The sequence below is a fragment of the Cnephaeus nilssonii genome (genome assembly GCF_951640355.1).
Source record: "Cnephaeus nilssonii genome assembly, chromosome: 21".
In the NCBI taxonomy this organism is placed as follows: Eukaryota; Metazoa; Chordata; class Mammalia; order Chiroptera; family Vespertilionidae; genus Cnephaeus; species Cnephaeus nilssonii.
Genome location: NC_137092.1, coordinates 43834845 through 43860245, shown reverse-complemented (window position 1 = coordinate 43860245; position 25401 = coordinate 43834845). Strand labels below are relative to the sequence as shown.

General features: G+C 53.4%; 5 protein-coding genes across 13 annotated transcripts in view; 3 read left to right on the top strand and 2 right to left on the bottom strand.

The window, feature by feature from the left end:
• Positions 1-2504: 2504 nt before the first annotated feature.
• Positions 2505-4535, top strand: KLHDC9 (kelch domain containing 9). The gene is made up of 4 exons (XM_079760449.1): positions 2505-3104; positions 3352-3511; positions 3598-3796; positions 4042-4535. The coding sequence occupies exons 1-4, from the start codon at positions 2584-2586 to the stop codon at positions 4206-4208; spliced, it is 1047 nt and encodes a 348-aa protein (XP_079616575.1). The 5' UTR covers positions 2505-2583; the 3' UTR covers positions 4209-4535.
• A 255-nt stretch (positions 4536-4790) lies between these two features.
• PFDN2 (prefoldin subunit 2) lies at positions 4791-10326 on the bottom strand. The gene is made up of 4 exons (XM_079760778.1): positions 10173-10326; positions 6026-6114; positions 5824-5947; positions 4791-5087 (listed from the first exon to the last, which is right to left on the bottom strand). The coding sequence occupies exons 1-4, from the start codon at positions 10245-10247 to the stop codon at positions 4914-4916; spliced, it is 462 nt and encodes a 153-aa protein (XP_079616904.1). The 5' UTR covers positions 10248-10326; the 3' UTR covers positions 4791-4913.
• On the top strand, positions 10268-12913 carry NIT1 (nitrilase 1). 3 transcript variants are annotated; one of them, XM_079760765.1, is made up of 7 exons: positions 10268-10391; positions 10824-10916; positions 11138-11392; positions 11510-11613; positions 11791-11924; positions 12061-12186; positions 12419-12913. In XM_079760765.1, coding segments are annotated over exons 1-7 (981 nt in total). In that variant the 5' UTR covers positions 10268-10389; the 3' UTR covers positions 12686-12913. The 3 variants fall into 3 exon arrangements, with proteins under 3 accessions (XP_079616891.1, XP_079616893.1, XP_079616892.1); XM_079760766.1 differs by lacking the exon at positions 10268-10391 and adding an exon at positions 10395-10505; XM_079760767.1 differs by lacking the exon at positions 12061-12186.
• A 146-nt stretch (positions 12914-13059) lies between these two features.
• Positions 13060-23453, bottom strand: DEDD (death effector domain containing). Of its 6 annotated transcripts, none has more exons than XM_079760768.1 (5): positions 23313-23453; positions 15679-16067; positions 15411-15518; positions 14776-14922; positions 13060-14297 (listed from the first exon to the last, which is right to left on the bottom strand). In XM_079760768.1, the coding sequence occupies exons 2-5, from the start codon at positions 16001-16003 to the stop codon at positions 13921-13923; spliced, it is 957 nt and encodes a 318-aa protein (XP_079616894.1). In that variant the 5' UTR covers positions 16004-16067; positions 23313-23453; the 3' UTR covers positions 13060-13920. The 6 variants fall into 6 exon arrangements, with proteins under 6 accessions (XP_079616894.1, XP_079616899.1, XP_079616898.1 ...); XM_079760773.1 differs by having other exon boundaries at positions 14776-14883; XM_079760772.1 differs by having other exon boundaries at positions 15679-16062; positions 23313-23450.
• UFC1 (ubiquitin-fold modifier conjugating enzyme 1) overlaps positions 23437-25401 on the top strand; it is a 22350-nt gene continuing 20385 nt past the window's right edge. Inside the window, exon 1 of one of the 2 annotated variants that reach the window (XM_079760777.1) lies at positions 23437-23561. The gene's annotated coding sequence lies outside the window, so the exon portion shown is untranslated. Of the gene's footprint in view, positions 23562-24418; positions 24559-25401 lie in introns of those variants that run through there. The other variant, XM_079760775.1, reaches the window with a different exon arrangement.

Genomic DNA, 25401 nt, shown 5'->3' with positions numbered 1-25401 from the left:
AGAGGCAGGAAGTGAGTCTGGCAGAAAGAGCAGCCAGATTTAAGCCAAAGTAAGAGCCCCAAATGGGCATTATAAGTCCATAAAATTTAAGCAAAATGACCCCTCCTCCAGGCAGCTCCTCCCCTAAATCCTAGGACTGGGACGAGCTGAAGCCAGCTATGGAGAGGTTACCCAATCACAAGCCTTAGGGAAAAGACTGGCTTTCAGACTTTAGCCAAGGACATTAGAAGTTAGGGATTGATTAGAGGCTTTTAACATGACCTGGGAAAACAGGATCCTCCATATCAGAATCAGGGAAAGCAATAGTTGGGTGGGCAGAGACTTTCAAAGCTCTTACTGAGTCTCAGCTTCAAAGTGTGCGTGGGGAACAGGCCTGGAACCTCCCAGGCTCTCCACCTGTGCCTTCCTGACCATACCCGCCCCCCTCCTGCCCCTGATGGAGAGCAGGAGGGGCAAAGCCCTGCTGTGCTGTCAGATCCCAGGGCAGCCCTGGCCGCGGCCTAGGAATGAAGTCCAGCGGACAGCAGAACCCGGAGCAACCGCACAGGCGTCCCCGCCAGGGACAGCGCAGCCCGCAGCCGGGACGACCTGCTGCTCCCGCCCAGCTGTGTCCGCACACTCTGCCGGCCTTTCCTGCTGCGGCTGAAACTAGTCGCTTGGATCTGGACCCTCCGTTCTCCCCTGGGTCCTGAGGGGACGGTGAGAAGCCGCTGGGGATCTGCCTGAATAAAAAGGAGACACCAGGGAGGGCAGGGGTCTGCTCCCTCGAACCGCCCCACTTTGCCCCATCCAGCTCCCAAGTCCGGCAGCTCGGCCTGGATCGCATCAGGAGGAAGCCCTGCCTTCCAGTGGTCGGCAAACTCATTCGTCAACGGAGCCAAGTACCAACAGCACAAGGATTGACATTTCTTTTGAGAGCCGAATTTTTTAAACTTAAACTTCTTCTAACGCCACTTCTTCAAAATAGACTCGCCCAGGCCGTGGTATTTTGTGGAAGAGCCACACTCAAGGGGCCAGAGAGCCGCATGTGGCTCGCGAGCCGCAGTTTGCCAACCATAGCTGCATCCTAGGGTAAGGTGACCAGATTTTAACATCGGTAAAGCGGGACACCATTGACCGGGGGGGGGGGGGTGTCTTTTTAAAAAAATATATATTTTATTGATTTTTTACAGAGAGGAAGAGAGAGGGATAGAGAGTTAGAAACATCGATGAGAGAGAAACATCGATCAGCTGCCTCTTGCACACCCCCTACTGGGGATGTGCCCGCAACCAAGGTACATGCCCTTGACCGGAATCGAACCTGGGACCCTTCAGTCTGCAGGCCGACGCTCTATCCACTGAGCCAAACCAGTTTCGGCAGCGGGGGGGGGGGGGGGGGGGGGGGGTCCTTGATTAAAAATTTGGTCTATATTGTAATCGCTTTTGGTTTTTTTAATAAAAGGAAATTCACTTCTTAGATCATCGTTGAATTTGCATACTCTTTTCTTACTCATTATATTAAAATCTAAAAAAAATAATTTAAAATTATATTATAAATTATTATATACATATTGCTTAAAAACACAGTAAGTAGATACATAATTACATGAACATATTTTATTGTTAGTTTATAAATTAAATTAGATTGTTACAAAGTAACTATATTTAAAAAATTATGTTAATCCTATATTTCTTTCTAAATAATAACAATACTAACTTGTATTATTTTTCCTCTGAATTTGCCGTAACGTAAGTCGTAAGTGTCACTTTCAAGGCCGGCGCTAGACTTTTTGCCGCCACTATAAAATATAAATACGAGTACTGTCTGCTAAATTCAAGAAAATTTATGTATTTATGAAATAAATAAATTCCTTACCTAAATTATCTGAACAGCTGATTTGTAATGACATCACTTGTTTAACTAGCTTACTAGCACGCAGTACGATGTGTATCGTCCGAGAGACAGTTACAAAATGTTTTCCTCGTTGCCAATCCCCAAAACTGCCATTGCTCATTAAGTCCAAACAATGGTGGTCGAATTCTAACAACTGATCAGCAATGCAAACTTTGATAAGCAGTTCTCGATAATCAGTTCTCAACAATTATTTGTTATTATTAAAGTTTAACATTATAGAATTAACAAAAATAATATAAAACTCACATCCTGGCTAAATAGCCACATGGCCGCCGAAAACCGTTATATTCCCTTCCCGTTCTCCCGCCGTTCCCTAGCTTGTCGTGCATTCTTTCCAAAAATCGGGACTTTTTAAAACGCCGCGGGACGCGGGATAAATTGTTAAAAAGCAGGACGTCTGGTCGCACCCGCATCCTTGCTGGCAGTGACCTGGTCTCCAGGCGCGGGGACCGCAGTCCTGAGACGGAGGTCTGCTGCCCCCCAGCGGCCGAGCCCCGCCCCGCCCCGCGGGCCGACAGGGGGCGCCCTGCTTCCGGCCGCGGAAGGCAGCGCCTCCCGGCACTTCCAGTCCCAGCGCCCGGCCCTCCGACCTTCCCTTGGCGGCGGCGGTTGCTGGGCGACGCGGGGAGAGGGGCGCCCGCGGGAGGCTCGGGCGGGGAACCCCGGAGCGGCGGCCGCTCTCGCCGGCCATGGCGGCGGCGCCCTCGGGCGGGGCGGGGGGCTCGCGCTGGACCTGGCGGCCGGTGGCCCGGGACGCGCTCCTGGCGCGGGCCTTCCACTCGTGCACCGAACTGCGGGGCCGGCTCTACCTGGTGGGGGGCCTGCTGGCTGGGGGGGCCGAGCCGAGCGCCGACACGGTGGTCCTGGACCCGGCAGGGGGCCCGGCCGTGCGGGTGGGGGCGCGGGGCGGCCCGAGGCGGAGCCACCACGACGCGGCGGCGCTGGGCGGGCGCTGGCTCTGCGCCGTGGGCGGCTGGGACGGGGCGCGCCGCCTGGCCGCAGTGGCCGCCCTGGACGCCGAGCGCGGAGAGTGGGAGGCGTGGGCCGCGGCCCCCGGCAGCTGCCCGCCGGCCGGCCTCAGCAGCCACACCTGCACCCGCCTCTCGGACCGAGAGCTGCGGGTGGCAGGCCGGGAAGGGGGGACCCGCACTCAGCGTCGCTACGGAAGCATCTACACGTTAAGGCTGGACCCCGGCGCCCGCACCTATTGGTATGGCCCCAGGCCCCAGGCCCGACCCTCCCTCCGTCCCGCCCTGCAGGAGCCGGGCTAGACGGTGTCGCCAGCCGTCCGAGCACACCCTCCCCGGGCAGCCTCCTCCCAGGCCGCTAGGATGGCCTAGCTCTGCCAACCACTGCCCTCCGGCTCGTCTGCCCCAGGCCCCCTCCGGACCCTTGGCAATGGGGTGGGGAAGGCAGGACAGCTCTTAGTTCCCGGAAACCCTTGTGCGCACCCTCAGCTACAGGGAAGAAAGCTACCGCTCAGCCTCCCGCTCGGGGCACTGCGCCGCCCTGCTCCCCGCGCCTGGGCCCCGCCCGGGTCACCAGCTGCTGCTCTTCGGAGGCTGCGACTCAGCTGAACCGGAAGTAGCCGGGCACTGGCGCCAAGGGGAGATCCGGGTATTACTCTCGCCTTGCTTAGGGTGGGAGGCGATTCCAACTGTGACGCTCAAACCCCTGCAGACAGTCCCTTCTTTCTCCCCAAGGAGGAACCGCCTGTTGCCCCCCGTTTGACGGAACAGCTATCAAAGCTCGTGAGCAGTGGGCAGGGGTCCCGGCAGGGGCCTCGGGGCCTCCGGCATCATTCATGCTCTGTGGTCGGGCCCTTTGCTGTGCTGTTTGGTGGAGAAACTCTGACCAGAGCTAGAGACACCATCTGCAATGACCTCTACGTCTACGATACGCGTGAGAGCACCTTTAATGACTGAGGGGAAAGGTGGGAAGACAGGAGAACCTGAAGAGCATAGGAAGGGGCAGAGTGATGGAGGCGGGAGGAGGGAGAATTAGTTGACAAGTTAAAGGGACACAGAATATTACGTTTTGAAGAGGCCCAATAATCAAGTGAGGAGGGGAAAAGGGCGAGCCTTTGGCCTAGCCCCTGGGTGACCAGCTGCTCCCGCCCCCATAACCCCACCTCTGCCCACCCACAGGCAGGGCGCCTTCCCCGTGGTTCCACTTCCCCTGTGCAGACCGAGCACTGAAACGCGTGGGCCATCGGACCTGCCTTTGGAATGACCAGCTGTACCTGGTCGGGGGGTTTGGGGAGGACGGCAGGACAGCCAGTCCCCAAGTGTGCACCCTAGACCTCTTTCTCTGAAGGACGGTGCCGAGACACACTGCCAGGCCGCTTTTGTTGTCAACTCTTACAGCGCTATCACCAGAGCTACCTGCCTCACGTCAAATGCTTATTAAATCCCATCTAACAGCCAACATTTGTCTCTGAATCTTTTGGGGCGGAGGGCAGTGAGTAGACAACCTGGCCAGTGTGCTCAGTGGTTAGTGTTGGCCCTGCACACAAAAGGGTTGATTCCCGATCTGCGGCACACACTTGGGTTGCAGTTTCGGTCCCCAGCCCGGTCAAGTTAGGGCGCAACCAATCCATGTCCCTCCCCCTCCCCCCCCCCCCCCCATGAAGTGGCATTTTAAAAATAACCCCCGCCCCGTCACCCTTCCCTTCCACTCTCTAAAAATATCAATGGGAAAAAATACCCTTAGGTGAGAATTAACGAAAAACACAAAAAAGGTAGAGACATCTGTGTATGCAAGGCAAAGGATAAAGCACGGGCCCTCTATACTGTGGGCCATTAACCTGATGGGACCAAAAGCCACAATCACATGCTCCTCCCTGCCCCATGCCAATCCCATCCCTCACAGTGGAAAGAAAGCTTCAGGCTAGAGATAAGCATTCTGACTAAAACATTTAATTAACAAAAAATATTATAACAGCAGAGAAAATAATAACAACAATAATGAGAAATTGGAAGTAGGAGTCAAGTAGGAAAAAATGCAAAAACCTTGGTCCCTAGGAGACCAACACTCCGGCTGAGCTGGCCTTAGCCCCAGCTCCTTCTGAGTTTTCCTTGGCTGGCTTCTCATCCTCGCCCATGAGTCGAATATTGTGCTTTTCCCGGAATTCATTTAATTCTTTTCCCTTTGCCTGAAGCTGCTGTGTCAGTGTCTCAATGATCTTCTGTATCTAGAAGGCAAGGGACAGACATTACCCAGGAATTCCATCCCCACCCTGGTATGGGGTAGGGAAGTGAAGAAGACATGACCCCTCCAACCTCACCTTTAACCAGGTAGTAAAGTAGAGCCAGTCACTAAAACTACTGCTTCTCAAACACGAGGTTTCATAAACCCTAGTAGACACGAGGATCCCATGGACTGCTTTTTTTTTTTTCTAATATATTTCTATTGATTTCAGAGAGGAACGGAGAGAGATAGAAACATCAATGATGACAGGGAATCATTGATTGGCTGCCTCTTGCAAGCCCCCCCTGGGGACCAAGCCCGAAACCCAGGCATGTGCCCTTGACTGGAATCGAACCCAGGACCCTTCAGTCACAGGCCGGCGCTCTATCCACTGAGCCACACCGGCCAGGGCTTATTTTTAAAATGCCACTTCATGGGCCCCAGCTCCAAAGGTTCTGAACCAGCACAGGGTCTAGGAAGCGGCATTTCACATTAGTCCTCCGGGTGATTTGGACGCAGGCATCCATGGAAACGCTGCTCTCACCACCGCTCCTCCCCAAACCAGCCAGGACAGAGCCCAGGGGCAGGCCGACAGCCTCTGTCTAGGAGGTGGGCCTAGTGCAGCACGAAGAGCAGAGGCTAAGAGGCTACTCAGACTTCCTGCCACCGATCCCCTCAATCCCTGCCCTCCTCTTCCCTCCCCCTTGGTTGCCCAGAGCTCTCCTTAGACTCCAGCTCACCTGCTCCTTGTTGTTCTCCAGGGCAGGCAGCACCTCTTTGACGGTGCGCTCCACCAGCACCCCTCCAACCATGCGGAAGCACTTGCGGGTTTCATCTACCTCCTTCAGGGTATCAATCACCAGGCTGGGGCAGGACAACAGACAGGGTCTCAGAATGCAGGCCTCCCTACAGAACGTGCCCCCAGCCTCCCCGCTGCCTCACCTGTGCTCATTCAACTCCATCTCCAGCTCGGCTGCCTTGGATGCCAGGCCCCGCTGTTCCTGCCGAAGGCGGTTGAAGCCAGCAATCACCTAAGGTGAGAGAGGAGAAAGTTAGAGGAGGCAGTGGAAATGGCACAGGGTCAAGACACAACATATTATCACAGGCGTTACAAAGATGCAGTGGGCGACACCTACCTTGGAAGAGGAGAGGACCCACGTTTGCAATGGCTAACTTAGGTCTGCCTAGAATTCCATTCACCCGGCACTTCCTGAGTGCCTACGTGTGTGACACCTTGCACTTACTGCTGGTCCACCTTGCAGTAACAGCTGGTGAGGAGTTGCAACTGTAATCTAGGGTGGGGTGCAAAGCTACTGGATCACCTACAGAGGAGTGTAGACTTGCAGGTAAAGGGGAGTCAGGAAAGGCTTTGTAATGACTAGGTCCTGCCTGGGTCTGCCCAGCACCCCTCCCATTGGGGAACCGCCTCTCCTTAACACAGTGGGGTTCTTGGGGCAAGGGGGGGGGGGTGGCTACTAATCACAGGGCCTTGCTCCCTGACCACAGGGCAGTGGCCTGTTCTGTGCTAGTTTCTCCACGGGAAGGAGGTTTTGGGTAGAGATGAGCAGATACAGAAGTCAGTCAGAGCTAAGACACCTTGTCGTCCTTTGTGTGAACTAGTTATCTGACCTTTCTTATACTGGTGTTTCTCTCTCTCTCCCCCCTCTCTAAAATCAATAAAAATATACCCTTGGGTGAGGATAAATATGTGAAATACACATTTCTTCCCTTTCCATCTACACACACATACACAAAACCATTAAGGAGGGGAAAGACCTCTCAAAGAATATACTCCAAAAGATTAAGAATAGCAAGATCATGGGTAATTTATTATTTTGTACTTTTTTCTGTGTTTTCTACATTTTCTACATTTCTATTTTTCTACATTTTCTACATCAATAGAATAATATATCCTGTGATTCCCTTACTGTTTATATTAAAAAGTCCCAAATTGCCCTGGTCGGTGTGGCTCAGTGGTTGAGCACTGACCCATGCCAAGAGGTCACAGTTCAATTCCTGGTCAGGGCACACGCCCGGGTTGTAGGCTTGATTCCCAGTATCAGATGTGCAGGGGGCAGCTGATCAATGTTGCTCTCTCATCGGTGTGTTTCTGTCTCTCACTCCCTCTCCCTTCCTGTCTCTGAAAACAAACAATATATATATATATATATACTCCCAAAAAACTTGCCATGAAGAGATTCAAGTTACTTTCAGGATATCTCCTAAATTATACTTCATGGTTTAATTGAACTAACAGCTGTGCACTTCCTGTAGATCTATGCTTCCCCTCTCCCCTTTTCCTGCCCTATTCCCATTGTCGCCCCCCTCCCGCTTTTCAGGTCTATCCAGTCCTCAGGGCCAGCTCAAATATCTGGTATGGTCATGGTGTAAGTGAAGAAAGGAAAGTCTGTCTGATTCTCAAGTCCCTCAACTGAAAGCCCTGCTCTTCAAGGCACTGACTGTGGGCACGTTAACCACAGCTTCTGAACTCGACTGTCCTGACCCATAAAGAACAACACAGCCCATTGCAAATGGCAGGGATTCGCAGAGGACAGAGCAAGTGCTTGCTTCCACCTGGTCTGTGAGGGACACACGTGGCTCAAAGTCGCAGCAACGACAGATCTTACCTTTTCACCCGGTGTGCTCTCTGGAGCACACAGCCCAGAGAGTGTTAAGCAGGAACAGTCAAACATTCAGTTTCTTTCAAGGGATTCTTTTTCTCCACCACCGTTTGCTTCTTTTTTCACTTTCTGAACAAACCTCAGATGATTTCATGGCTTTGTCTACCAGCCATGAGCTCATAATTCTCTAACCTATAGCTCCAACTCAGATTTCTTTCTGTAACTCAAGATTTATAAATCTAACCACCTACTAAATGTCTCTACCTGGATGTCTCACAAGAAACTCAAACCTAAAATTCTAAAATAAACTTATTTTCTCCCCATAGACTTGTCCATCTTCCTATAGTCCCAATGGCACCAGCATCCGTCAAAGACAGAAACATCTAGATTACTTTTATCCCTTTTCCTCCAAGTCGTGTAGTCCATTCCAAAATTTAAGTGTATCTGCATCCCAAGCATGTCAGGCAGTCTCATGTCTTTGTATTTTTTTTTAATTGGGGTGACCTTAGTCAGCATGAACATATAGGTTTCATGTGTGGATTACTAATGTACAAAACCTGTACATAGGACCATGTGCCCACCACCCAAAGGCAAATCTTCTCCTGTCACCTCATATTAGGACCCCTTTTCCCCCCACTTCCCTCCCTCTGGCAACCACCACTGCTGTTTGTGTTCTTAAGTTTCAGTTTTACTGCATATTCCACACATGAGTTAAATCATATAGCTCTTAGCTTTCTGTTAGACTTATTTCACTTCGCATAATGTTCTCAAGGTCCATCCATGTGGTTGTAAATGACGCTATTTCATCTTTCCTTATGGCCATGTGCCTTTGTCCTTTTAAATACACTGCTCACTCTACCTAGAAAACCCTCCACTTCCTTCTTTGCCGGACTAACTTCTCTCATCTTTTAGAACTGAGCTGAAGGATTATCTCTTCTAGAAAAGAAAGTAACTAGCCTTTATTAAGCACACATTGGATTCCAGTCACTGTGCAAACACTTTGCATGCACTGTGGCCTAATAATCAAAATGCAGTGAGGAGGTAGGTGCCAGTGTGCTTTTACAGGGGGGAAAGGCCAAGAGCAGTAACTCATGGGTGGTCATAGGTAGTAAATAGTATGAATATGATTCATGCACAAACATGTCCGACTCCAGGGCACTTCCTGTGGTCTTAGCCACCCTATTATACCACAGCTTCCCCTTCCACCTCCTCCTGCCCCAGTCCCATGCTTCTCTACCTTTATTGATTAAGGTATTACATATGTGTCCTTATCCCCCTCTTGCCACTCCCCAACCCCCACCCGGCCCATTGTAAATCTTATGGCTTGGTTTGTCTTTTCTCAAATGAGTCTGTGAGCTAACTTGACAACAAGGTCTATTTTATTTATGTTTCCTGCTACCCAGCAGTGTCTTGCACATGGTAGACCCTCAAAAAGTATTAGGGCCCTAGCCGGCTTGGCTCAGTGGATAGAGCGTCAGCCTGCAGACTGAAGTGTCACAGGTTGGATTCCGGTCAAGGGCACATGCCTGGGTTTTGGGCTCAGTTCCGTCAGCCGATCAATGATTCTCTCTCATCACTGATGTTTCTATCTCTCTCTCCGTCTCCCTTCCTCTCTAAAATCAATAAAAATATTTTAAAAAATATTAGGATCCTCTCTCTTCCAGCCCCAGCCCCTACATCTGAAACTCTCTTCCTCCCTCCTCAAACCTTATAGTACTTGATACCTCTTCTGCCTCATGTTACCATTTTGTATACCTTATGACTAGCACTCTTTGATGGCAAGGGACATTTAAAAAGTCCTCAGGCAGATACCTTTGCCTGAGTAATTGTTCAACAAATAGCTGGTAAGTGAATCTGTAATTAAAAGAGCTATTGTTTAGCTATGTTTCCCTTTCTCTTATGTAGATTTCTTCCCATCTCTGTTAAACACTAGCCATGGTTAGCAAACCATGGTGTCCAAGCCACAAAGGGCTTTCTGATGAATTTATAAAATGTTTCCCCATGTTAGGCACTGGGGGGAATTGCACACTCGGATTAGGAAAGTGTTTCTGTCTCTAAAGAAATTCAATCTAACAGTGACCCCCGAGTCAAAATACTAGGAAACACCAGAGTGCTCAAGTGTGTGCGTCCCGTGGCTCTGCACTGACTGCTGCCGTCACCTTCGTTTCTGGGCCAGGCGGCCACCCGGTCACTGCGCGCCCAGCCGCGGCCGTCCGGGGTGCGGAGAAGTAGGGAGGGAGGACCCGTCTCCCGTCAGGCCTGGCAAAGCCCAGACCCTGCGCCTCCGAGCACCCCGGGGGCGTGGCTTTCACCTTCCAACCGCCCCTCGGCCCTCGGGGCTGCCTCGGCGGCGCCGGGACCCGCCCCTGCCGGGGGCCGCGACGCGGGCCTGGGGAAGCCGGCCGCGGGCCCGCTGCTCGCGCCTTCTCTGGGCCCGCGGGCCCTCCTGCGCCCTCGGCGCTCCTCACCTGGTCGGCCGACACCGCCCCCTTCCCCGGGCCGCTCCCGCTGCCTTTGCCCAGGCGACCGCTGCTCTCCGCCATCTTCGCCGCCTGCGGGGCTTCCGGCGCGCAGTGCAGCGCCGTGCGTCACTTCCGGCCGCGGGTCCCGCCCACTCGCCTCTGCGCCTCCGCCTCCAAGGCCGCCTCGAGTGTGGATCCTGCGAACGACCCCGGCGGAGCCTCCATGTAGGACCCGCTCCCGGTGCCGCCGGCCGCGGTGAATTCCGCCTGCGGTGCTGCCCTTGCACCGGAGCCGCCGCCCTGGGGAGGCGGGAGGGCGGCTGCGTGAAGAGGGCGCGGGTGCGGCCGGGGTGGGCCCCCGTTTCCGGGCGGGATGAAGCTGTGCTGGTGCACCGTCGGGAAGAGGCTGGGAGGTGACTTCTGAGCTGCGGGCGCGCTTGGCCGGGGACAGGGCCTCAGGCAACGCGAGGTTGCGGAGTGGAGGTTTCCTCCGTTCTCTCCCCTTCGGATCGCTCCCTGTCGCCCGTGGTTAGAGTGCTTCGAAGACTGGGGGCTTCGCACCGGCAGGGCCTCAGTCAGCCTCGCAGTGGCGAGAAGGCGGGGAATCCTGGAGTGTTGCCTTAGGGCAGGGCTGGTGCCATCTCTCCCCTTCCTCAGGCTCGGCCTCGTGGTCAGGCCTCACCACCTCCTGTCCCTGCGGTTCCCTGGCCTGCGGATACCTCGACTCTCAGTACTTTGTGCGCAGCCCAGGTAACATGTTTTGTCTCCTCTGTGCCCGACACGTAGTAGATGCTCAATAAATGCTTGTGAAATGAATGGTGGTGGGACAGTGGGGTACCAACCATCCACCACCACTTGATGGGTGGGTCATGGTGCCTGTGAGAGCAGAAGCAGAGGGAAGCTCCGCCTTCCTGCCTCCCCATCGGAACCCCTTCTCCTGGAACTCTGAGTTCTGCCTGCACCATTCTCAGGCCCCGGGCCATGGCTGTCTCCTCTTCCTCCTGGGAACTGCCCCTGGTGGCTGTGTGCCAGGTCACATCGACGCCAGACAAGCAGCAGAACTTTAAAGCTTGTGCTGAACTGGTTCGAGAGGCTGCCAGACTGGGTGCTTGCCTGGCTTTCCTGCCTGAGGCTTTTGACTTCATTGCCCGGGACCCCGCAGAGACTCTGCGCCTGTCTGAGCCACTGGGCGGGGACCTTTTGGGAGAATATGCCCAGCTTGCCAGGTATCAGGAAAGGGGGACGGGGGCGGGGGGTGGTGTCACTGCTTTGCTGGGCATTGCCTCTGGATTGCCAGGTGTGAGGGTGGAGCCTTGGAAAGTGCCAGAGTCCACTCCCCACAGGGAATGTGGGCTCTGGCTGTCCTTGGGTGGTTTCCACGAACGTGGCCAAGACTGGGAGCAGACGCAGAAAATCTACAATTGTCACGTGCTTCTGAACAGCAAGGGTGAGACTTCACAACTCTTTAGCTTCCCTCCTCCCAGGCTCTTCTACCTAAACCAAGATTCTCCAGAATTGGGTCTTCTCAACTGTTTCCTTGGCCAAGGGCTCCTCTTCGGGAGGAGGAGCTAAGGTGGGCTTTTGGCGCGCCAGCACCAAATATTCCTTCTCCCGCTCACCCTAGGGTCAGTGGTGACCACTTACAGGAAGACACACCTGTGTGACGTGGAGATTCCAGGGCAGGGGCCTATGCATGAAAGTAACACGACCATGCCTGGGCCCAGTCTCCAGTCACCTGTCCGCACGCCAGCAGGCAAGGTGGGAGCTGTGAGGGGGGAGGGGGAGGGCTATGAGGGAGGGGACAGGAACACTGAGACACAGTAGATAGAAAGCCCCAAGTAGGGCAGGGGTGTGACTAGATGCTGTGACCAACAGGACGCTCTTTCTATCCCAGCTTGGCCTGGCTGTCTGCTATGACATGCGGTTCCCTGAACTCTCTCTGGCACTGGCTCAGGCTGGAGCAGAAATACTTACGTACCCTTCGGCTTTTGGAACTGTAACAGGCCCAGCCCACTGGGAGGTAAGAGGACCTCTTCAGGACATGCAGGCTTTCCTGTAACTTCATTCCCTCGGCCCTGCCAGTTAGATTTTCTCCCCCTTCCCACCCAGTGAGAAAATTCATTCCTCAAATTATTGCCTCTCATATGTTGAGGAATAGTTAACATCCTAAGTCATTTCTAGCCAATTACAGAATGGCCACAATGGGTCGGCTGCCTGCTGCGCCCCCCAGCTGCCACTCTCCTCCTCCCCAGGTGCTGCTGCGGGCCCGCGCCGTTGAGACCCAGTGCTATGTGGTAGCTGCAGCCCAGTGCGGACGCCACCACGAGAAGAGAGCGAGTTATGGCCACAGCATGGTGGTGGACCCCTGGGGAACAGTGGTGGCCCGCTGCTCGGAGGGACCAGGCCTGTGCCTGGCCCGGATTGACCTCCGTTACCTGCGACAGCTACGCCAACATCTGCCGGTGTTCCAGCACCGCAGGCCTGACCTCTATGGCAACCTGGGTCACCCGCTGTCTTAGGACTTTCGGCTTCTGTGAGTTGAGACCCACTGTGAGCTGGTGTTACTTTGAGGCAGGACCCAGGTGCACCTTCCCCTCACTGGGGAGCCTGGACTATTGAAGGAACATGTGCTTAGCTTCTTGGGAAAGAAGAAACTCACCTGAGCTCACATTTCCGTTTCAAAAATGTGGAATTTCATATACTGTTTATTTCATGAAAACTAAAATTACGCTGAGGGCTGAGCAGCACTGGCGTTGAGAAAAGTATCATCATAAAGTGTGTCTGGACATCTCCTCTGGAGCTGAAGGGGAGGTGCTGGCTGGCTGCGGAGCTTCCCTCCACAGATACACCCCTCCCTTTCCTGGTCCAGCTGGACTCGGCTCCGGTCCTAAGCCTCCTGGCTCACTCAACAAGCTCCTACCCAAATAAAAGTGCAACCCTCAGTGCAGGTCCCAGCCCCATGCTCCCGAGGGAGGGGTGGACAGGGAAGGACCTGTAATGACCTTTGCCCAAGCCAGAAGCAAGCAGAGGGGAAGGGCTGCGGGGCATGTTATTTTCAGTCACTAGGACACATGGAAGGGAAGTGTCAACCCGCCCCTTGCATGTGCACACACCACAGCTGGGAGGGCTGATGGGACTGACCTAGTCCTCTCCTATTTTCCCTTGAAGAGGGACAGACCCGGGAGGGGGGGCGGGGAGGAGCCATACCACGCAGAGGTTTCAGCAATGAAATGGAAGAAACGAGGCAGAGAGGAGCAGCACCAGAGGCCAGGAGAGAGTTGAAAGGGCCAGTTTCTTTTTTAAAAAGTCTATAATTTGGGAGAGGGTGGTGATTAATTTCCAAAATACACTTCAGAGTCTCACCTTCCACACAACACAGCTCCCTTACTCACAGCCCTTTGGTTTTTCAGACAAAATGTAAGAGCCCCATAAAGCCAGAGCGCTGACAGCCCCTCAACGCCCTGGACGCAGTGTTCACCTCAGTCCCCACAGACGGTCCCCAGACCGCTCCTCCCTACACCTGTCTCTCGGCTCAGTAGTAAAGGTGCTGCAGACACGGGGCGAGTGGAAAGGGAAACGGGGAAGCCCAGGCACATGGGTGTAGGGAGGGGTGGGAAACACCACTTCCATTTTCCTTTGTCTTTTCCTTAAAAAAAAAAAAGGCAGGGGTGTGATTGGTTGGAAGGGAGAGGAAAAACCCCAGGACAGTATGTACGCTCCAGAGTGAGTGAGGGACCAGTCCCAGGAGGGAAGGTCAGGGCAAGGCCTGCAGCATCAAGTTCCTCAGGAGCTTCTGTCGGCCCAGCTCGTAGTCCTCCTCGTCCACGTTCACCAGCAGCTTGATGGCTTCGTGGCCCACAGCCTGCTTGAGGGAGTCTGTGATGAAGACGCCTTTCAGTGCCTCTAGGAGCGAGCCGTTGATGTAGTCGCGCCAGAAAGCGTCGAGGTAGGTGAGCTCAGAGAACTTGATGTCACAGATGATGGAGCCCAGGTCCCGGGACTTGAGGATGGTGTTGGCCTGGTTAAAGCGCTCAAACTGGCGCTCAAGTGGGTCCTGCTTGTTGGAGAAGACGTTGCCCTGCAGAGCAGTCTCGTGCTGGCAGTATTCAGCCCGAACCCGCAGCCTGATGTCTGCAGGAAAGAGAAGAGATGCAGAAGAGGTTGCCATGAGGGATGAGTTTATGAGAAAGATGAAAAGAGCAGCAGAGTAGCAAAGTGGGGACATCACCTGACAGGTTCCCCCGCTCTTCTCCAGGACTAGTCTTCCCCGTGCCTCTGACCTCCCTGAGGCAGGAGGTTCCCTGACCTAGGCCGTGCCCCGGTCCCATTATCCCACCACGCAAGTAGCACCTCTTTTCTGGGAGATATTTCCTGGTTAGTAGGCAGTCCTTTTCACACGCTACCATGATACTATGATGTGGTTCCTCCTGCAGTATGGAGGTCATGACCCGTCCCTCTGATCTGGTGTTAGCTACAAAGAGCTGACATTGCTCTGCCACCAAGACAGAGGAATTCTCCCCCAGGGCCACCACGCAGACCTCACTCTGCAACAGCACCAACGGGAGCCTGGCACTGCCGAGTGTCCCTCTGGGACCCTTGAACTTCTCACCACACGTCTGCTTTTCCTTAGGATCTGGTGTCACTGACTTTCGGCGTTTTCGCTGGCTCCCAAGTGTGGCTCTCCCTCGAGCTGGCCTCTTGCTACACATCTGAGGGCCTGAAGTGGGGCAGCACACCACAGGATAGTGAGGAGGCACTGACCCGGAGAGAGGGGAGACAGTAGGGTCAATGCTCAGACACTCCTCTTGGAAAGAATCATATAGACTTAGCAGCAAACGCAGTATCCACAATGTGACCTAGAAGGACACATGTGGCAACAATCACAGGACCCAGGGGACACAACAATGCCTCTACTCATTTTAAAAACTATACATTTTTATTGACTTCAGAGAGGAAGGGAGAGGGACAGAGAGACAGAAACATCAATGAGAATCATTGATTGGCTACCTCCTCCACTGGGGGGTCGGGGGGTGGGGATTGAGCCTGCAATCCAGCCCTTGGCTGGAATCAAACCCAGGACCCTTCAGTCCACAAGCCAACTGAGCCACACCAGCCAGTGCTGCCTCACCTCATTTTTATGGGTTCATGGAGGGGGGCAGGGTCCTTTCATTTAAGGTGTGACTATAAGGGGTTTCGCGTCCTCTCTCTTGAGAACGGACATTAGGGGATTTAATACCCACTCACCTGTTTTAGGGGTTTGGGGAGGCCTTGGTTCTGGATCACTGAGGGCTCTGGGGGTCACATAGCGAATTGATGTCTCCTCCAGATACTTGTCTACAAGGTCAGGGCACACTGTAGGGGGAGAGGGAGTCATTTGGGAAGACATACCCCTCCCTTCTCCTGATCCAACCCTCCAACAGGCCTCATAACAGTCCTGGACACCCCCAGAGCCAGTGCCGCCTCCCGCTGGGCCTCCAGCCCAACACCTAAGTCCCCACCCTGTGCCCCTCACCAGCCCGCCTCCTCTTGAGGGTGACGTAGGGCAGCAGGTCGTGGCGAGTAATGATGCGCAACAGCTGCAGCACTTGGCGGAAGTTAGTCTCATCACAGCGGCCCTGGCGCTCAAGCGCCAATAAGAAGTCACGTCCATTTCGGATGAGGCCACGCTCATGGTCATCAATGACATCAACAAAGAGGAAGGAAAGAACGCGCACATCTCTGTGTGTCAGGTGGGTGCCCACGATGTCAAACATGCGGTGCAGGCTGTACAGCCCGTGCTCCTGCTCACCACGCTCTTCCGGCCACACCTGGCTCGCCCGTCGCTTCAGCCCCGCCATGCTGGGGGCTCAGGTGCGCAATGCTTCCCAGAATCCCTGCCTGGCAGCTGCGATCCCCACTACACTGTGAGGGCACAAAAGAGCCTGTGAGCCCATCAGTGGCCAAAACTGGTCCTATTCATTCCTACATGCCCAGTGCTAACAAGGCCTGGCACAGTGTAGTGCTTAGTAAGGGTTTACTTAAAAACTAGATGCCCAGTGCACGAAAATTCGAACACTAGGGGTGTGTGGGGGGGTGTCCCTCAGCCCGGCCTGCCCCTTCCCACAGTCCAGGAGCCCTCGGGGGATGTACTTCTGAAGGCTTAGGCCCGCTCCCCTCTGCAGCCACCCGGCTGCCTTCCCTCAGCCCTCGCAGCCACCGCGGCTTTGTCGAGAAGGACATCCAAAAGGACATTCGGCTCTCCGGTCTAATTAGCATATTATACTTTTATTATTATAAAGCCTAGAGCTCTCCACATACAACAGATGGTGCCCTAAGTCCAAGATTCTATTGGAGAACTAGAGTCACTTCGCCTAGGTGAGAATATCATATGCCATCTTGGTGCTACACAGCAGGAGTTGCTATTAGCTATTACCCTAAGTGTTGATCCCACCCCCCCAACCCGCCTCCAAAATACTGCTCTTGGTTCTTTGTGCTCCCCCCAATCAGTTCATCTCTTAAATGTAGCCAAAACAGAGCAGAAGTAGAGAATTCACTCTTTAATAAGGAAACTGTAGCAGATGAACTTAGGGACAGTAGGAAACCGAAAACCTTTAGGGTGAGAACTAGTTCCAATTCTGCCCACTACTCAGACTTGTTAAGAATCCAATGAGATAATACAACTGAAATTACTTTGTAAATCGTTGTGAAAGGGATTCAAAGAAATAAGCATCCACGCCCCTCCAGCATAGCTCAGTGCTGGAACGTAGACCTATGAACTAGGAGGTCACAGTTTGATTCCCGGTCAGGGCACATGCCCGGGGTTGCAGACTCAATCCATGGTGTGGGGCATACAGGAGGCAGCTGATCCATGATTCTCTCTCATCATTGATGTATGTATCTTGCTCTCCCTCTTCCTTTCTCTCTGAAATCAATAAAAATACTTTTTTTAAAAAAAGAAATAAGCATCCTAGCCCAGACTCATCCTTCCATAAATGTATCTATAGGTTTCCTATAATCCATCCAAGCCCAGAAGCATAACTGCTTGAAAGGTTAATGAATAATATTCACCAAAATTCATGGATTTAAATCCAGAAACATTACTAAGCTCCTATGTTGAGCACTCTTGTAATTCTCCTATTCTACCTGTACCCCCTTGATGTTCAGATGCCATTTGGATATGCTGTCTGCCAACCTGGCTGTCATTTACCAATCCCCTGTGAATGACTAGTGACAGCCCCACATTCTTTCTATAATTTGGCATTTGACTCAGAAAGTTCCTCCATCATCCTGGGTAATGTCAAGGACTCAGCCAATAACCAGTCTTCAGGTCAAACAACGTTCACCTCCACTCTAGTTGCTCATACTCATTGCCCACTTCTGACCAAAACCGCCAACCACCCACTCATTATACACTCCTGTCGATGCTACTTCTAAGTACGTCTTAAATCTGCCTAACCTTTCCACTTCCACTGCCCTGGTTCAGGCCCCAACAACCGCTCACCTGGACTCCTGCAACAGTCTTTTATTTTAATATATTTTTACTGATTTCAGAGAGGAATGGAGAGGGAGAGAGAGACAGAAACGTCAGTGATGAGAGAAAATCTTTGATTGGCTGCCTCCTGCACACCCCTTACTGGAAATCTAGCCCAAAACCCAGGCATGTGCTGTAGAAGCTCAACCACTGAGCCACGCTGGCCAGGCCGCAGAATCCACTTTTCATTCTCTAACAATATCAGTTTGTTTATAGTTTACATACAATCATATACTTCACTTCTCTGTACCTTCCTTCCTATTCCATTCCCCCATCACCGACCTTTCTCAGATGGCTAACTCCTACTCACCCTTTAAGAGTCAACTCAAAAGAAAAAAAAAAAAGTCAGCTCAGATGCCATCTTTAAATTTAGTCCCTACACCTCATGCTGCGATAAGTAGTCCTCTTCTGTGCTCCCTGGAACACTGCATATTCCTGTAAGCCATTTATCAAAGTGCACTAAGATTATCTGTGCATTTATTATCCCACTAGAGGCCCGGTACATGAAATTCGTGAATGGGTAGGGTCCCTAGGCCTAGCCAGCAATCAGGGCCAATCTGTGGGGCGACTGGCGGGGCAATTGGGGGGGGAGGGGGAGGGTGCGCTGGCACCAGCCTTGGCTGTCCCGAGGCCTGTAGACAGCACCAGCGTTGTCTGCCCCCTGGTGGTCAGTGCGCATCATAGCAACTGGTTGTTCCTCCATTTGGTCGATTTGTATATTAGGCTTTTATTATATAGGATTAGATCTTCAGCAACTCATGTAGAGGGACTAAGTTATATTTATCTTTATATCCCAAATGCCTAGCAATGGATAGAGTCTGGCACACAGACTAAACTTAATCTCCAAGAGATCATCACAAGCAATACTCATTAAGAAACGAACTCAAATAAGTCCAAGAGTGAGAGGACCTCATTAAAAATAGATACATGCAGCCGAAACCGGTTTGGCTCAGTGGATAGAGCGTCGGCCTGCGGACTCAAGGGTCCCAGGTTCGATTCCAGTCAAGGGCATGTACCTTGGTTGCAGGTACATCCCCAGTAGGCGGTGTGCAAGAGGCAGCTGATTGATGTTTCTCTCTCATCGATGTTTCGAGCTCTCTATCCCTCTCTCTTCCTCTCTGTAAAAAATCAGTAAAATATATATTTTTAAAAAAATAGATACATGCAACTCAGTTACCATGCACGTACTCTAGCTAGCTATAGCCTCCCTACATTGCAGAACTACCCAATCCACAGCATCCTGCTTGCCAGCAAGATAGGTGGGTCTGTCCATTCCATACAGCAAGAAACTGAGTCTAGGTTAAGAAAAAGAGTAAGTCCTAGCTGGTGTGGCTCAGTGGATAAAGCGTTGGCCTGCAGACTGAAGGGTCCCAGGTTAGATTCCAGTCAAGGGCACATGCCTAGGTTGTGGGCTAATCCCCAGTAGGGGGCATGCAGGAGGCAGCCGATCAATGATTCTTTTTCATCTTTGATGTTTCTCTCTTCCTCTCCAAAATAAATAAAAATTTTTAAGATATATCTATAATAATAAAAGCATAATATGCTAATTAGAGCAGACGTCCCTCCAGATGACCTTCCAGACAAAGCTGGGGCTGTGAGGAAAGCCCAGGTCCTAGGAGCCTGCCGGCAGCCAGAGGGAAGCGCGGGTCCCCGGTGCCAGAAGGAAGCCAGTGCCGGCAGCTGGGGGGAGGAAAGCCTACTCTTGCACGAATTTCGTGCATCAGGCCTCTAGTGTTTAAAAAAAATAAAATAAAATAAACTACTTCAGAACAGCCAAACTGATGGGATCTCAGAAAACTAAAGAGCAAATAGAACCTGGTCCTCTCTGCCTCAGTAATCCTAAACTAGAAGCACAGAGACTCACCCACTTAAGAAAAGGGAAGTCCATGCTGAAATCACTTAGCTCCAAACCATGGGTTCTGATATGTGGACAGGAAATATAACCCACATCTACTTAGGAGATACCCCACCTGAAGCATGGGAAACAGCTGGGGAAATAGCTATTCAACTACAGACTACATTTCCGTGTCTCCCTCTCTTATTTTACTTGATGCAGTCTCTAGGTACAGGAGGAGACAGAATGAAAATACCTTCTTGCTTATACCAGGCAACATGGAAAAACCAAGCCTCCTCAAAGCCCCTACAACTTCTTGTTCTCTATCCCACCTGGTCCCTTTGGCCACCTGCTGGTTATGATGATCCCAGAAAAGCAGATGGACAGGTTTCACCTTCAACCAATCAAAAGGCCAGGCTGCTCCAGAGCTCCCTAACTCAGTGTCCTGACTTAAACCTTAGGAAATCAAGAAATATTGTCCCACATAACAGGCTACCGGAATATTAGGCAGAATATAGGAAAGCACTGTGGTTCTAATTATTCATCAGTGGATATAATTCTATAATAGGCCTCAATGATCTGAGGGTTAACTCCTTACATTTGAGGGGAAAAACAGCCACTTTTCAGTTCTATATTCCAAGATGACTTAAGGTCCCTAAAATTATCAGAGTTTCAAGGTCAGTGGTTCTAAATCAGGGGCGATTTTCCCCCGTGGGGGCATTTAGAAATATTTGGAGACATTTTAGATTGTCATCTGGTGGAATAAGGGAGAGTGTTACTGGCAAGCAGTGAATAGAGGTCCTGGATGCTGTTAAGCAACTACAATGCACAGGAGAGTCCCCCATTACAAAGAATTATCTGGCCCAAAATGTCAACAGTGCTGAGAATGAGACCCTACTCTATATGGAGCGTGATAAAGGGTCTGAAAGAATAGGGACAGCGGGTCACTTTCCACCCTAGATCTGGAGAAGAAAGCCACTGGTCCCTCGGACCCAGACCCATTAAACAGTCTTCCCGAAGAAAAGAAAAGCCAGGCAGGCGACTCATTGAATTCCTAAGTGCAACTGGCACTCCAGAGTTCTCTCTCACTCCAGCCTGGATCCCTCCCACCTGCTGCTGCCATTCAGGTGAACAGCAGGTGGGAGGGCTGTACTCCCTCTGCCCCATCCGAGAGGTCTCATTTTGACCTAGTTCAATCCAGACCTCTGTGAAGATAAGAGAAATTCCATCCTGTGCAAGGCAGACACAAAAGACCCCGCACTTAATCCCCATAGCCATCCTTAAAGTCCTAAAAGGCTGCTTATCAGACTCATTTAATGAAGCAAAGAGGCCATGTCCTTGGGAGAAATGTCAGGAGGCTGGGTAACAGGCAGCTCTCCCCACTTAATGATGGTCTAGGACTCTAGGACGGTGAGTTCCCTCACTCAGCTATCCAACAGGAGTTCCAAGAATCTATCTAACTTCAGCATTAAAAGATCATGGCCAACTTCCTCTTAATCCAAAACACACTCAGCCTTCTGTGGCAATGAAGGGAACTCAGTAAGTTACAGAGAACCCAGATGAAGGTACCAGAGGAGCGAGGAGAACGTACCCCTTCTGAACAGAAGGTGAGCAAGAACTCCCGAGTCTTGGTGTCTGAATAACGCTAGACACCACATTTGAGATCCTAACATATGAGTCCTCCCTACAGTTTCCCCAAAGTAACACTTGGTTCTTAGGAATTGCTGCATTTCTCAGAGTTGTGTTTGTTCTCTTTAGGGAGGTCCAAGCCAGCCAAGGCCCAATGATTTCCTCCTGACGGGTCGTTCTCTGTGAGGTTTCTCCTTCCAAGCAAAGTCAAGCCTCATCCCAACAAAGGATGGTAACTGTATTGTCACAAAACTGAAGGCATGTGACTCTCAGAAGCCCTCAGGAAGCAAAGTTAGGTGGAAGAACTAAAAAAGTGATGTCCTGCACAACTAGAAGGAAGAGTAAGCACAGAAGGTGCCTCAGCTACCTTCCGAGGGGCACCATTTAGTAGCCGTGGTACTCAGTGCCCTGTTCCACATGATTACAAACAAGTTTCTCCCAGAGCTAACAGAAGACTAGATAAAAACTAAGCTGGGGACTTGCCCCAACACACCTAATTTCTCCTTTCTCTCCTATTTATATCGTTACCAAAACAGACCATATGCACTCGGTGTGGTAGGTGAGAACTCAGTTACCTGCCCTCTACCCCACCACCGAGCTCCAGCCGATGCCGTTCTCGTGCCATCTCCATTCCCTCCAACGTTTGAACGCAATCAAGAAGCCAGGCTTACCTCTGCCGGACACTGCGTTTCCCAGGGATCTCCCTAGCAGAAAGTCAAAGCCAGCAACAAACAAAAACAAATATGGGGGAAAGAGTCAATTTTCAAGCTTTATTCTGAAACCTCGAAGACTCAAGGCGTTAGTTATAAAAATACATAGACAAGCCTACAGCCATTTCGGTAGAAATGGCCCCCTCCAAGCGAAATAAGAAAGCTCACCCAACGAAGTCACCAAGATTCACCAACTCTCCACCAGCCAATCACATACAAAAATAACTCCAAACACTTCCAGACTCAATGGCTCATGCCAAGAAAGGTCCCAAATTCAACAACTTGTAGGAAAGCCAATTATCCTTTGACACATTCTCACCTGAATCCCCAAGTCCATGAGGCTCACCTAATTTTGATACAATATTAACGTTAACTCACATCTGTAGAGAGAAGAGGGGAAAGGACTACAGCCAGAGGCGGCACCGCATCCATCACTTCCCTTCTCAGACCAGAGCGACCTCCGGTCTCCTAGCCTCTCCGCACGGCAGAGCACCCGCTGGGCAGCACCCGCATCCACAGGGACAAGTTCTCTCTAAATACCGACCCTCCCTCCCAGCACCCAAACAGCAAAAGGAAGCAGTCATGGAAGAAGCCTGGCTTCTAGACGCCATCCTGGGTTCTCCGTTGCCTTCCTGACTCCCAAGCCTGCAGCTCAGCACCAGGCTCCACCGCGCACGCCGGCTTCCCTCTCCTCGCGCCGCCAACAGGGCTCCGGACGCCCACCGCTCCGCTCCCCCGCTCCCCCGCCCTCCGCCCGGACCAGGAAGCTCGGAGAAAGTAAGCGGGCAACTCCGAGCCGAACCCAGCTGAGCCCGCGGCCAACTCCACTTCTCCCACCTGAGCTCTCCGCAGGCGCCACGGCTCCCCACGCCCCAGGCCTGGCCGCCTCTGCCCGCAACCGGTGCTGCCCAACTCCCGCTCCTCTCCGCCCGCCCGGGCAGCCCACCGTCTGCAGCCCGCTCCCCGCCCTCCCAAACTTTCTTCGTTACCTCGGCACGCCGACAGGCTCTGCACGCCCCAAACCTCCATTCTCGCCTATTCACCCAAATTCGGCCTGGGCCCTTCCCCCGCCCACCTCCGATTTAACACTTCCCAGCCCGCCCCGAACGTCCCGACTCCGAGCCCCTTTCCCACGTCTCCCAGCTCCCCGCACAGGCTCCCGCCCTCCGGCCGCCCGCACGCCGCAGCCCTTCCTTCGCCCCCCGCCCGGCCGCCCTCCGCCCCCGCCCGGCCCGGCCCCCCGCCCCGCGGACGCCTCGCCTCGCCCCCGCCCCGCCGGCCCCCCGCACGCCCCTCGGCCGCGCCCCTCCCCCACCTGGCCGCGGCGTCCCCTCCCTCCCGGCCCCGGGCCGGACGTCGCCGCCGCCTCCTTCCCTTTCCTTCCCCCAGCCCTTCGCGGCCCCGCCCGGCGCCGCCCGGCCCGCGGGAGCCCCCTCCCCACGCCGGCCGCCCGGCCGCCTCACCCCGGGCTCAGGCTCGGCGCCGCCATGTTGGATCCATCCGCGCCGCTCCCCGCGCCGTCTCCCGGCGCCGCATCCGGGCTCCTGCCGCCGCCGCGGGCGTGGGACCGGGGGAGGGGAGCGGAGCGGCAAGGCGGGCGGGGCTGGGGAGAGGCTGCGTCCGGAGCGGCGCCTCCGGAACCTGGCCGGCTGCGGGCCGGCTCGCGGCGGCGTCAGGCCCGCGGTTGGGCGCGAGCTGAGTGGCCATGCCAGGTGAGGGCAGCCTGGCGCGGCCTCCGCGGGCGGCGCGGCTTCACGGCGCGGGGCGCGGGGCGGGCGGCCATCTTGCTTTGGGGCAGCCGGGCGGCGGCGGTTCCTGCGCGGCGCGGCCTCAGGGCTGCCGCGGGGAGGAGGGGGCCGCGCTCCTGCGTGGGGGGCGCCCCGGAGGGGTCGGCTCGGAGACCCGCTGGAAGACTGGCTGGCTGGCGGCCATGACGCATTAAGGCGGAACAGGAGGGCGATCGTCGCTAGCGGGGGAAGGGTCACGACCTGGACTTGACCTTTGCTCTGAGCTTCCTGTTAACCCGGACGTTGGGGGAACGTGGGTCCGCTGCCCCGAGGCGCTGTCGGATTTCTTTCTGAACGTTTGTCTTTGAGCACCGGCTCCCGAAGGCTGTCGCCGGAGCTGAGTCCTGGATTGTGGGAAGTAGGAGGCGGCCTGGTCGGCCTGGTGTGGTCTGTGAGGTTGGGGCCCGACTACAAAGGCCTTGAAAGTTGGTTGATTTTATCCTCAGAGCTCGGGCCAGGCTTTGAAGGGTGCGAGCGGGGGTGTAAACAGTGACATTGGCATTTTAGAGACACAGTGCCATGGGGACATTGGGCTGCGGGACTCTTGGAAGCTGTTGTCTGTCCTGGAGAAGGGAGCACGCGGGTGGGAAAAAGAGGGGAAATGGCTCTGCGGCAGAGGGAGGACTGCAGGTGTCCAATGTCCTGATTGGGCATTTAGGGGTAATGATGCCGGTGTTGTTTTGGAGGAGAGAAGGAGTTGTAGGTACCTGTGGGATATCTGCTAGACAATGGGATATGAGATTACGTGGGCCTGGAACCAAGCAGACAGATTGGATGGGGGTGTGTGTGAATCCAGATGGTTGCTGAAGCCACGAGATAAGGAAGCCGAAAAGAGCATCCTGAGAAGGGGCAAGGACAAGAAAGAAGGAAACCAGGACTGAAGTATCAAGGAAGCTGGTCACAGGGTTAAACATAACATCAGGTAAGATGCCACTAAAATATGTCCACTAGATTTTGCAACAAGGAAGTCATTTAGTAATTTTGGAGAAATCTCTTTCAGAGACATGGTGGGTTAGAAACCAGATAGAGGTGAACTGAGTGAATGGGAAGGCACAAGGTACAGGGTGGGGCAAAAGCAGGCTTACAGTGTATATAGAAAAACCTGTCTATACTAGTGGCCGGGTGGGTGGATCTGTGCTCATTGAAAGGAAGTCGGGAACTTGTGCCTATGTGCCGGGGGAGCTCCCCCATCCCCGGGAGCCGCCAGGAAGTCGTGTGGGGAGTCTGTCCTCCCTGGAGCTTCCTGAAAAAAATATTTCCAACTGTCTCTTCTGCAGCTAGCCGGTAGGTCCCCAGTAGACACCTTGGGCTGTGCTGAACGCCTTCTACTGCTTGGAGGCACTCGGAGGTGAACAATACAAAGTTGGGAATCTTGGAAGGCCGGGGTGCTCTCTTGCCCACGCCCCCACTCTTCAGATCCATCTCTCTGACTTTTACCCCAATGGTCAGTTGCCACCTTGTGGCCACTTTTATAATGCTGCCTTCCTCTGTAGCTCATCGCAATTGGTAAAGGATGAAATTTGATCTCCTTGCCTGAGGTAGAGTTCCAGGAGCCCAGCAGCGATATCAGGCTTATCCTAGTTACTATGAATGTTCACGCTGCATCTGTTCCCCAGAGAGTGTACCTGTAGGCTTATGGGGATGTGCCTTGTGGCAAGTTCTGGCTAAGCTGTGGGCATCCTCGGCGCCGGGTACCAGCACCACGGGGGGAACGTGCGAGCCTGGGTGCCAGCCAGGCCTGGGAACAGCACATGGGCTCAGCCAC

Excerpts from the sequence above, each read along its gene's own strand:
- KLHDC9 (XM_079760449.1), top strand. The coding sequence starts at position 2,584 with ATGGCGGCGGCGCCCTCGGGCGGGGCGGGGGGCTCGCGCTGGACCTGG. Across the intron at positions 3,105-3,351 it reads CCCGGCGCCCGCACCTATTG|CTACAGGGAAGAAAGCTACC; the intron begins GTATGGCCCCAG and ends GCGCACCCTCAG. Across the intron at positions 3,512-3,597 it reads GGCGCCAAGGGGAGATCCGG|GAGGAACCGCCTGTTGCCCC; the intron begins GTATTACTCTCG and ends TTTCTCCCCAAG.
- PFDN2 (XM_079760778.1), bottom strand. The coding sequence starts at position 10,247 with ATGGCGGAGAGCAGCGGTCGCCTGGGCAAAGGCAGCGGGAGCGGCCCG. Across the intron at positions 6,115-10,172 it reads GGGCGGTGTCGGCCGACCAG|GTGATTGCTGGCTTCAACCG; the intron begins GTGAGGAGCGCC and ends CTCTCACCTTAG. Across the intron at positions 5,088-5,823 it reads TGGAGAACAACAAGGAGCAG|ATACAGAAGATCATTGAGAC; the intron begins GTGAGCTGGAGT and ends CTTGCCTTCTAG.
- NIT1 (XM_079760765.1), top strand. Across the intron at positions 11,925-12,060 it reads TCCGCACGCCAGCAGGCAAG|CTTGGCCTGGCTGTCTGCTA; the intron begins GTGGGAGCTGTG and ends TTTCTATCCCAG. Across the intron at positions 12,187-12,418 it reads CAGGCCCAGCCCACTGGGAG|GTGCTGCTGCGGGCCCGCGC; the intron begins GTAAGAGGACCT and ends CCTCCTCCCCAG.
- DEDD (XM_079760768.1), bottom strand. The coding sequence starts at position 16,003 with ATGGCGGGGCTGAAGCGACGGGCGAGCCAGGTGTGGCCGGAAGAGCGT. Across the intron at positions 15,519-15,678 it reads CCTCAAGAGGAGGCGGGCTG|TGTGCCCTGACCTTGTAGAC; the intron begins GTGAGGGGCACA and ends CTCCCCCTACAG. Across the intron at positions 14,298-14,775 it reads TAAGGAAAAGCAGACGTGTG|ACATCAGGCTGCGGGTTCGG; the intron begins GTGAGAAGTTCA and ends TCTTTCCTGCAG.